Source organism: Entelurus aequoreus, linkage group LG12, assembly GCF_033978785.1.
Source record: "Entelurus aequoreus isolate RoL-2023_Sb linkage group LG12, RoL_Eaeq_v1.1, whole genome shotgun sequence".
Classification (NCBI taxonomy): Eukaryota; Metazoa; Chordata; class Actinopteri; order Syngnathiformes; family Syngnathidae; genus Entelurus; species Entelurus aequoreus.
The window spans coordinates 64,899,280-64,911,323 of record NC_084742.1 but is presented as its reverse complement, the minus strand read 5'-3'; the positions used below and the strand labels follow the sequence as shown (position 1 = coordinate 64,911,323).

Genomic DNA, 12,044 nt, shown 5'->3' with positions numbered 1-12,044 from the left:
GAGGACCACCACAATCAGACAGTTCTTTACCCCATACTCTTTGAGCACTCCCCACAGGACTTCCGGGTACACTGTCGAATGCCTTCTCCAAGTCCACAAAGCACATGTAGACTGGTTGGGCAAACTCCAATGCACCCTCAGGGACTCTGCCGAGAGTATAGAGCTGGTCCACAGTTCCACCACCAGGACGAAAACCACACTGTTCCTCCTGAATCCGAGGTTCGACTATCCGGCGTAACCTCCTCTCCAGTACACCTGAATAGACCTTACCGGGAAGGCTGAGGAGTGTGATCCCACGATAGTTGGAACACACCCTCCGGTTCCCCTTCTTAAAGAGAGGAACCACCACCCCAGTCTGCCAATCCAGAGGTACCGCCCCCGATGTCCACGCGATGTTGCAGAGTCTTGTCAACCAAGACAGCCCCACAGCATCCAGAGCCTTAAAGAATCAGCCAATTAACCAATCATCCATTCATATAATATGTACAATAAGTATAATATGTACGTTGGCTTTCGGCCCTCGACCAAAGTCTTTGTAGCCCAAAAGATTGGACACACCTGTACTAACGTGTCCATGTTTGCATTGCAGAATGTGACTTACCATATACCTGCCTCTCAAAGCGCTCAGAGAGTTTTCACCAGCATCGTATCTCTCAAAGTAGCCAACGAGTCTTTGGCCTGCCTCCAGTCCATCACCTACTATCCAGACCCTCAGTTCACCAGCTTCACCTCCACGAGGACAGGGGACAACGTCCGCATCACTATACAGGTACAGACTTTTTTTTTTTGTTTTTTTGTCAACCCGCGCCCATCAAAAAGCACACATTATGTCACCGTCTGACAGAAAAAGGCCGACCACCTTGACATGAGCTTAGAAGAAGTGTCAGCGGTGGGCGTGTACGAAGGCAAAGACTACCCTTGCATCATGGAGGTCAAAGAAACCAGCAACCAGACTGACTTTTTCATCTGTGAAATTCAAAGCGCGCCGGATGCTATTTTTCGTCAATTAAAGGTAAGTCTACTCAGGTGGAAAGTTTATTGGGATTAATTGTATTTACAAGGCTCTTCTGGGACTATTTCCTGATGACATTTGTACATTGATTTCACAGAGAAGTACCAACTCTTAAGCACTGAGATCAGATGTTGCTCTCTGTCTCACTGAGCTAGGGAAAAAAGCTTTTGTCTATGCAGCTCCTTGTGCTTGGAATATGTTACAAAGAGACTGAATTTGTATCCTTAAATGCTTTTAAATCTAAACAGAGAACTGTCAGGTTCTAACACTGATGACATCTATTAAACAGACAAAGAAGCAAGGAATTAAACAGAGACAGAATCCAATTTAGCTCAATTGAGGAGAAACGTCTGGGCTGTACTCTTGGACAGTCTCCCACCACGCTCTGACGAAAGATTGTACGCCTCCTCTTTTATTTGGACTTTCCCTGATTACATGGCAACAGCTGTTTCTAAAGGAAGGGGGTCGTAAACAGCCTCTGCTTTTGGTCACAAAACAGTTCAAAGAAAAGGTGCCTGGAGGGGAGTCAGGTCCTGCTTCCTCTCCACTTTGTAGATCTCTGGTCAAGACAAAATCTTCCTGTGGATTACAATACATCAAAGAAACCGACACCTTCATGTCGCTTCCCATCCTACACAGTGGAGTTTTACAAGCCTTTTGCTTGGTAAGATCAAAGACAGCTTTTGTCTGCTCCATAGCAAAGCACATATACATATTACAACGTACATCTCGAGATATCTAGCAACAGAGGGAAGGGAGTGCGAGGTCATGATGGTCGGCCGCAGCTCTCAGGCGCTGACCATCCGTTCATCACCCCTATGGGATTTGCGTCGAGGGCGTTGGGTTGGGGGGGGGGGGGGGGGTGTATGTGTGGCGTATATTTTTGTGGTTGCATGTGTGTGTGTAAACCCGTAGTGTGTCTCTGTTCCCCGGCCTTGGTGTCGTGCAGCCGCTAGTCAGTCCAAAGTCAACAACAACAGGTGTGTGTCCATGAGAGACAAGAAGGGAGTTTGTTGTGTCTTCGCCGCACTGTCCTTCGGGAGAGTCTCGACGCCAGGGAAACAATCCAAGTTAGAATGTTTTGTATGCGAGTGAAAATAACATTTGCTTTTCACTCTAAATTATCAATGACTGGTCCTCAAAAGCTCCAACTCCCACTCCACCACGTCTCTCCTCCTGGCTGCTGCTTTATAACAGAGCGACAGGTGAGTAGATAACCAGGCCCAGGTGGGCCATCTACGCACCTGCCGCTGATTTCGAGGTCGGTCCCGGCACACCCCGCTTCGCTGCAGGCCCGCAGGCCACGCCCCCCCTCCACAGACCCCATTAATGCGCCTTTTAATCCGGTGTGTCTTTTGTATGAAAATAGACCTGAATAGACCCGCTCATCGGCAGTGCGCCTTTTAATGAGCCATGGATGTCGTTGTGGCAACACTGATTGATTGATTGATTGATTAATCCTGTGCACCCTATGGTCCGAAAAAACGGTAAATAGTTTTATTTGATGTCCCTTCCTGTCATTTTAATGTGTCACGTGAACGTGACTTTGTGTAACTTTGCTGCCTCTCGGCCAGGACTCCCTTGAAAAAGAGGTTTTTAATCTAATTTGGGAGTCATTGAAATGGTTTGAGTGTTTTGCCTTGCAGGTCAAATATGGAGAGAAGACGGTAAAGTTGCAGAACACATCACATCTGTTTGCTCTGATGCTGCTCGTCCTCCTGCTGATCCCCGCCATCATATTGGGTTAGTACCTTTTCTATCAGGACGTATGATTTGATTGTGGCCCTCATTGTTTTTGTCTTGTCTGTGTCAGTGGTGGTGGTCGTTTACCGCCGCCAGCAGCAGCAGCTCACTGTGAAGATGAATAAGCGAATGGAAAACCTGGAGCTTGACATCCGTAACGACATCAGACAAGGTGTGTCACGCCATGATGTTGACGTCTAAAGATATCTATACCTCCCTACGTCATCTATTTATGCACAGGTGGCTTTATAAGACCACTTTGTTTAGGGCGCCAGGAGTGTCTAAACTCTTTCCGCAGAGGGCCGCACACTGAGAAAATGTTGATATTTTTCTTTTTCAAAACCAAAACCAACACAACACCCGACGTGTGGAGACACACCGTTAGCTGCTGGCCGCCTCTGTGCACTGCAAAAAGTCAGTGTTCAAAAACAAGAAAAAAAAATACAAAAATTTGGGGTTTATTATTTGAACTAAGCAAAATTATCTACCAATAGGACAAGAAAATTTGGCTTGTCAAGACTTTCCAAAACAAGTAAAATTAGGTAACCTCAATGAACCCAAAAAATACCTTAAAGGCCTACTGAAAGCCACTACTACCGACCACGCAGTCTGATAGTTTATATATCAATGATGAAATCTTAACATTGCAACACATGCCAATACGGCCGGGTTAACTTATAAAGTGACATTTTAAATTTCCCGCCACACTTCCGGTTGACAACGTCTAGATATGATGACGTATGCGCGTGAGGTCAACGGTTGATACGGAAGTATTCGGACCCATTGAATCCAATACAAAAAAGCTCTGTTTTCATCCCAAAATTCCACAGTATTCTGGACATCTGTGTTGGTGAATCTTTTGCAATTTGTTTAATGAACAATGGAGACTGCAAAGAAAAAAGCTGTAGGTGCGATCGGTGTATTAGCGGCGGACTACAGCAACACAACCAGGAGGACTTTGAGGATAGCAGACGCGCTAGCCGAACGACCTCACCTTGACTTCCTCCGTCTCCGGGCCGCCAACCGCATCGGTGATCGGGTGAAGTCCTTCGTCGTACCGTCGATCGCTGGCACGCAGGTGAGCACAGGTCGTGATGAGCAGATGAGAGCTGGTGTAGGTGCAGAGCTAATGTTTTTAGCATAGCTCTGTCGAGGTTCCGTAGCTAAGTTAGCTTCAATGGCGTCGTTAGCAACAGCATTGCTAAGCTTCGCCAAGCTGGAAAGCATTAACCGTGTAGTTACATGTCCAGAGTTTGGCAGTATTGTTGATCTTCTGTCTATCCTTCCAGTCAGGGGCTTATTTTTTGTTTCTATATGCAGTAAAGTCCGATGCTATCACGTTAGCTCCGTAGCTAAAGTGCTTCGCCGATGTATTGTCGTGGAGATAAAAGTCACTGTGAATGTCCATTTCGCGTTCTCGACTCTCATTTTCAAGAGGATATAGTATCCGAGGTGGTTTAAAATACAAATCCGTGATCCACAATAGAAAAAGGAGAGAGTGTGGAATCCAATGAGCCAGCTTGTACCTAAGTTACGGTCAGAGCGAAAAAAGATACGTTCTGCACTGCACGCTAGTCCTTCACTTCCACGTTCCTCATCCACGAATCTTTCATCCTCGCTCAAATTAACGGGGTAATTGTCGCTTTCTCGGTCCGAATCTCTCTCGCTGCTGGTGTAAACAATGGGGAAATATGAGCAGTCCTTCCTCCGGTGACGTCACGCTACTTCCGGTACGGGCAAGGCTTTTTTTTATCAGAGACCAAAAGTTGCGAACTTTATCGTCGATGTTCTATACTAAATCCTTTCAGCAAAAATATGGCAATATCGCGAAATGATCAAGTATGACACATAGAATGGATCTGCTATCCCTGTTAAATAAAAACATTTCATTTCAGTAGGCCTTTAAAATAAGTATATTCTCACTAATATAATAACAAGTGCACTTTTCTTGGTAGGAAAAAAAATGAGACCTTTTTGCTCAATATGTTGAAAAATATTCTTAAATTACCGATAAGTAAATGCTAGTGCCATTATCTTGACATAATGATATGCGCTCTGCATCATGATTTTTTTTTTCATGCTTGAAGTCAGAAATGATTACTTTAAAAAAGTAGTTTTATACTTGTGAGTGTTGATGACACAGCTTTGCAATAGTTGATATTCTAGTTTCAAGCATGTTTTACTCAATATAGGTCATCAAATCTCAGCAACAAGCTGTAATATCTTACTGAGATCATTTAGGACCAAAACCCTTAAAACGAGTAAAAGACTGTAACATAAAATCTGCTTAGTGAGAAGAATTATCTTATCAGACAGAAAATAAGCAAATATCACCCTTATTTGAGATATTTCATCTTACTTAGATTTCATTTGTTGCAGTGTGGAAACTAATTATTCCGGTCGCCCGACTGAGCATCAAAAATAGGAATAAAGGTGTACAAGTTGGGATGGTTCTGGGAGAATCAGAATGTAAGACCGGGTTCTCATCATGAACGCACTTCAGATTCTTTATTGTCATTTGCAGAACAATATTGTGTTGCATTTAGTTAAGTTAAAGTTAAAGTACCAATCATTGTCACACACACACTAGGTGTGGTGAAATGTGTCCTCTGCATTTGACCCATCCCCTTGTTCACCCCCTGGGAGGTGAGGGGAGCAGTGAGCAGCAGCGGTGGCCGGGCCCAGGAATCATTTTTGGTGATTTAACCCCCCCCAATTCCAACCCTTGATGCTGAGTGCCAAGCAGGGAGGTAATGGCTCCCATTTTTATAGTCATTGGTATGACTCGGCCGGGGTTTGAACTCACAACCTACCCATCTCAGGGCGGACACTCTAACCACAAGGCCACTGAGTAGGCTTCAACAAAAACAGTTGGATAAACAACAGAATAAAAACAATAGAGAGAAAAATAATATAGTATTAATAAATTGAAAATGAGATAAAAACAGACAAAAACCAAGCCAGCGAATATTTACAAATAAATTCTGGAAGAGCAGTAAAGGTTTATTATTATAATTAATTTACAGGCTATTTTTTGGTACCGGTTCCTAATTGGCAATTATGACACAAAAAAGTGAGAAATTGAAGCAATATGATAATTAGAGATGTCCGATAATGGCTTTTTTGCCGATATTCCAATATTGTCCAACTCTTAATTACCGATTCCGATATCAAGCGATACCGATATATACAGTCGTGGAATTAACACATTATTATGCCTAATTTTGTTGTGATGCCCCGCTGGATGCATTAAACAATGTAACAAGGTTTTCCAAAATAAATCAACTCAAGTTATGGGGAAAAAAATGCCAACATGGCACTGCCATATTTATTATTGAAGTCACAAAGTGCATTATTTTTTTTAACATGCCTCAAAACAGCAGCTTGGAATTTGGGACATGCTCTCCCTGAGAGAGCATGAGGAGGTTGAGGTGGGCGGGGTTGTAAGGGGTAGCGGGGGGTGTATATTATAGCGTCCCGGAAGAGTTAGTGCTGCAAGGGGTTCTGGGTATTTGTTCTGTTGTGTTTATGTTGTGTTACGGTGCGGATGTTCTCCCGAAATGTGTTTGTCGTTCTTGTTTGGTGTGGGTTCACAGTGTGGCGCATATTTGTTACAGTGTTAAAGTTGTTTATACGGTCACCCTCAGTGTGACCTGTATGGCTATTGACCAAGTATGCATGCATTCACTTGTGTGTGTGAAAAGCCGTAGATATTATGTGATTGGGCCGGCACGCAAAGGCAGTGCCTTAAAGCCACGCCCCCAATTTTGTTGTCTGGGTGGAAATCAGGAGAAATTCGGGAGAATGGTTGCCCCGGGAGATTTGAAATTCGGGAATTTCCGATATTACATTTTAAAGCATTTATCGGCCGATAATATCGGCAGTCCGATATTATCGAACATGTCTAATGATAACACATGAATATCAGGACATTCAATCCATCCCAACTGGACTTTTTAACCTTTAGTGCTCACCTCAAGTTTGGTCCCGGAAGTGTCTCAGTCACAAAAATGTTAGAAATAAGTTATATTTATTTTTATTATTATTCAACTCTTGAATCTCTCCCTCAACTTCAGGTCTACCTGTTTATATAAAGTTTAAAAAAATAATACTGTTCACACGCCATTTTGTGAAAGAAACACAATATTTCCCCCAAAATAATGTTTTAAAGTGGAATATTTGATGTGAAGTAATTGGAGCCTTAAATAGGTCAATAATTCATAACAATATTAATATTGATTCATTATTTTTTCTAGCATTTTTGGGGGATCTAAAAGTGCATCATAAAGTGTGAAAATAAGTTATACTATTTTTTATTTTTTTATTTTCAACATTTAAATATGTAAATCAAATTCAGATCTATGCATTGATTATACATTTTTATTATTATTTTTGTTTGTTTTATGACCTTTTTGTCAAAGAAAACACACAAAATAATTATGCAATATTTTCCCCCAAAAAAAATGTTTAGAGTGGAATATTTGATGTGAAGTAATTGGAGCCTTGGATAGGTTACTAATTCATAAGAATGAATTTGATTTATTATTATTTTCTGATCAATGACAGTTTTAAAGAAGAAAAAAACAGCTTGCAAGGCAGCTTTTGTGTTATTAGAGTCAACATTGCAACTTGTGTTTGTTACATTTTACCTTTTTTGTTCTTTTATTCCACTTGTTTGTGGGTTTTTTTTTGGAATAGTATTTTTGGAATGTGCCACGACTGTTAAAAAATGAGCTGCGGGCCAGCAAATGACCCCCGGTCCAAACCTTGGACACCCCTAATATAGGCAGTAAAAATAGTATATGTATACATCTACCTAGTACTTACTTACACACTTGGGTTGTCCCGATACCAATATTTTGGTACCGGTACCAAAATGTATTTTGATACTTTTCTAAACAAAGGGGACCACAAAAAAATGTCATTATTGTCTTTATTTGAACAAAAAAATTTAGTGTACTTGAAACATATGTTTATTATTGCATTTTAGTCCTTAAATAAAATATTGAACATACTAGACAACTTGTCTTTTAGTAGTAAGTAAACAAACAAAGATTCCTAATTAGTCTGCTGACCTATGCAGTAACATATTGTCATTTATCTACCTATTATCTTATCAACATTATGAGGGACAAGCTGTATAAAATGGATTATCAATCTACTTGTTCATTTACTGTTAATATCTGCTTATTTTCCATTTCAACATGTTCTATCTACACTTCTGTTAAAATGAAACAATCACTTATTCTTTTCTTCTTTCATACTTTACATTAGTTTTGGATGATACCACAAATTTAAGTATTGATCCGATACCAAGTAGTTACAGGATCGTACATTGGTCATATTCAAAGTCCTCATGTGTACAGGGACGTATTTCCTGAGTTCATAAACATAATATACATTTTAAAACTAGATACTCTCTTGTACTTGGTATCATTACAGTGGATGTCAGGTGTAGATCCACCCATGGCATTTGTTTACATTGTGACGCCAGTGAGCTATTGTATCCTCCTACGGTGTGTAGTGAAGCATGTTTACCTAGTCCTCGTCCTCCAGTGATAATACTTGTATGAAACTTACTTTGTCGCCATGGAGACAAGGATTAGTGATTTAGAAGAAAACACTGCCGACTGCGGATGGATCTTAGCCGCTAACTAGCTAGCCATGTCTTACAGCACCTCTTCCTGAGGGCCTTTATCTTTACTTTTTACACCAAAATGCGTCCGTTCTCCCTTTTCTGTCTACACACTGTGTCTGCTTGTAAGTACTCTGTGTGTGTGCGCTGCAGAACATGCCTCTCTGCTTGTAAAACCAGCAATGTCACGACGTGACGACGCGCCGTCATGCCCGTCCAAAAAAAATGAGGAACCGGTAATTTTCAAACAGAGTATAGTACCGTTTTTGATTCATTAGCACCGCAATACTATACCAGTATACATACAGGGTACTAGTCAAAAGTTTGTTTGCACTCAACAATCACTCACTCAACAGGTTTTGTGGATCTGCAGACAGAAAAGGCGGACCTGATGGAAAACGTCGGCACCATTCCGTTCCTTGACTACAAGCATTTTGCATCCAGAATCTTTTTTCCTGAGGTAACTTGAAGCTGGCAACACAACAGTCCCAAAAAGCTTTATGACTAGGGCTGTAAGGGTTTTTTTTTTATACACAAAAATAGTGTGTACGTCACTCTGTCAACTCTCTCACACACACACACACACACACACACACACACACACACACAAAGAGGATGTGAGCAGAGCAGGGAGATGGTTCTTTTGTATGACGCCATTACATTTCTCTTTTGTATTTATCAGTTCTGCATTGTCTTTGCTTTCCTTTCAATGCCGGACCCTAAGCGCTCCTTCAAAGTGTCATTAATATATCAACGCATACTCAACCCAGCAGACAGCATTTTGCAATAAATCATGTAATCAGCACAATAATTTCCTTACTTTACGCTTTTGTTTTTCACTTTAATCCCATGACAATCTTTTTTATTTTTGGTCCAGACCAGTATTCTGAACCTTAGCAAACAACAGATGCTAACTTTAAGGAACATGTGACCAATCAAACTGTCATCAAACTGTTGAGGTGGCTAAGAAATATGATGAACTAGAACACCTCCCAATTGTGCTGAATCCAGACCCCAAAATTATGTATGTACAAACCCCGTGTGTGTTAGATGTAAATATAAATGGAATACAATGATTTGCAAATAATTTTGAACCCATATTCAGTTGATTATGCTACAAAGACATATTTGATGTTCAAACTGATAAATATTTTTTTTTTGCAAATAATCATTCACTTTAGAATTTGATGCAAACAACACGTGACAAAGAAGTTGGGAAAGGTGACAATAAATACTGATAAAGTTGAGGAATGCTCATCAAACACTTAATTGGAACATCCCACATGTGAACAGGCAAATTGGGAACAGGTGGGTGGGGTATAAAAGTAGATTCCATGAAATGCTCAGTCATTCACAAACAAGGATGGGGCGAGGGTCACCACTTTGTCAACAAATGCCTGAGCAAATTGTTGAACAGTTTAAGAAAAACCTTTCTCAAGCAGCTATTGCAAGGAATTTAGGGATTTCACCATCTACGCTCCGTAATATCATCAAAGGGTTCAGAGAATCTGGAGAAATCACTGCACGTAAGCAGCTAAGCCCGTGACCTTCCATCCCTCAGGCTGTACTGCATCAACAAGCGACATCCGTGTGTAAAGGATATCACCACATGGGCTCAGGAACACTTCAGAAACCCACTGTCAGTAACTACAGTTGGTCGCTACATCTGTAAGTGCAAGTTAAAACTCTCCTATGCAAGGCGAAAACCGTTTATCAACAACACCCAGAAACGCCGTCTGCTTCGCTGGGCCTGAGCTCATCTAAGATGGACTGATACAAAGTGGAAAAGTGTTCTGTGGTCTGACGAGTCCACATTTCAAATTGTTTTTGGAAACTGTGGACGTCGTGTCCTCCGGACCAAAGAGGAAAAGAACCATCCGGATTGTTATAGGCGCAAAGTGTAAAAGGCAGCATGTGTGATGGTATGGGGGTGTATTAGTGCCCAAGACATGGGTAACTTACACATCTGTGAAGGCACCATTAATGCTGAAAGGTACATACAGCTTTTGGAGCAACATATGCTGCCATCCAAGCAACGTTACCATGGACGCCCCTGCTTATTTCAGCAAGACAATGCCAAGCCACGTGTTACATCAACGTGGCTTTATAGTAAAAGAGTGCGGGTACTAGACTGGCCTGCCTGTAGTCCAGACCTGTCTCCCATTGAAAATGTGTGGCGCATTATGAAGCCTAAAATAGCACAAGGGAGACCCCCGGACTGTTGAACAACTTAAGCTGTACATCAAGCAAGAATGGGAAAGAATTCCACCTGAGAAGCTTCAAAAATGTGTCTCCTCAGTTCCCAAACATGTACTGAGTGTTGTTAAAAGGAAAGGCCATGTAACACAGTGATGAACATGCCCTTTCCCAACTACTTTGGCACGTGTTGCAGCCATGAAATTCTAAGTTAATTATTATTTGCAAAAAAAAAAAAAGTTTATGAGTTTGAACATCAAATATGTTGTCTTTGTAGTGCATTCTATTGAATATGGGTTGAAAAGGATTTGCAAATCATTGTATTCCGTTTATATTTACATCTAACACAATTTCCCAACTCATATGGAAACGGGGTTTGTATGTATGTATGCATGTATGTATATGTACCGTATATATGTGTGTGTATATATGAATACGCGATACTAATGAATCATATTCGGTACTATACCGCCTCTAAAAAGTAGCGGTTCAATGGTGTAATAGTTTTAATGTTTTTGTAGAATGAAGCTCTGATGGCATCGTGTATGGCCGACGTGAGTCAGGTAAGGAAAGATGCTAACCGTGTGACGTGCGCATTGCGACTCACGCTACCTGACTGCGGAGCAGGTGACCGTGAAGGTGCATCTGGACGAGTGTTGCCAGGGCCTGTCCAAACTGATCCAGGACCAGCACTTCCTTACATCCATGGTGCACGCCGTGGAGGAGCAGAAGAGTTTCACCATTAAAGACAAGTTAGTGTTCTGTCCTCTGCTGCCTTCAAACACTCCTTGACCCGCCTCCTCTCCCTTCCACCTGCTCCAGGTGTGCATTGGCGTCCCTCCTGACCGTGGCGCTGCACAGCAACTTGTCGTATCTGACGGAAGTGATGGAGGCTCTGCTGAAAGACTTGATGCAGAAAAACAGCAGCGCTCAGCCCAAAATGTTGCTGCGGCGCACCGAGTGCACGGTGGAGAAACTTCTTACCAACTGGGTGTCCGTCTGCCTCTACGGCTTCTTGAGGGTGAGTTGCTGTTATGTCATCTTTCTCCTCACTCTCCCACTGGAGCGACAATGCGTCCTTGAATATTTTCGGTGAGGCACAATATTATGACCCTTTTTATGATGTAAGACCACTCAAGTGTTAAACCAAGGCCACCAATCAGGGAGAGCTCAATTTTATTTACACACACAACCAGAGAAAACCTTTTTCCGTTTAGAAAAAAACAGCCGTAAAATATTGAGTTTGAGTGACAACAAACAAAACTACGTTATAGGCTGCAACTATTAGTCGACCTCGAGTACAACATATAATTTGTTTATTGTTGACTTAATAAAAATATGTATACAGTATATGTATGTATGTATATATACACATACACACATGCATATACTGTATCAATAAAGTTATTAAAGTGGTTATTGTTGTTTAAATAAGTATCAATAAAGTTATTCAAGTGG

General features: G+C 41.5%; 1 protein-coding gene across 3 annotated transcripts in view; it reads left to right on the top strand.

Annotated features, from left to right (window-relative positions):
• Positions 1-12,044, top strand: part of plxnc1 (plexin C1) — a 113,491-nt gene that overhangs the window by 82,389 nt on the left and 19,058 nt on the right. For all 3 annotated transcript variants that reach the window (XM_062066457.1, XM_062066455.1, XM_062066456.1), the window contains 8 exons: positions 590-769; positions 845-1,012; positions 2,659-2,755; positions 2,826-2,927; positions 8,747-8,850; positions 11,108-11,149; positions 11,214-11,338; positions 11,409-11,607. In XM_062066457.1, the coding sequence (XP_061922441.1) occupies positions 590-769; positions 845-1,012; positions 2,659-2,755; positions 2,826-2,927; positions 8,747-8,850; positions 11,108-11,149; positions 11,214-11,338; positions 11,409-11,607 (1,017 nt within the window). The remainder of the gene's footprint in view (positions 1-589; positions 770-844; positions 1,013-2,658; positions 2,756-2,825; positions 2,928-8,746; positions 8,851-11,107; positions 11,150-11,213; positions 11,339-11,408; positions 11,608-12,044) is intronic.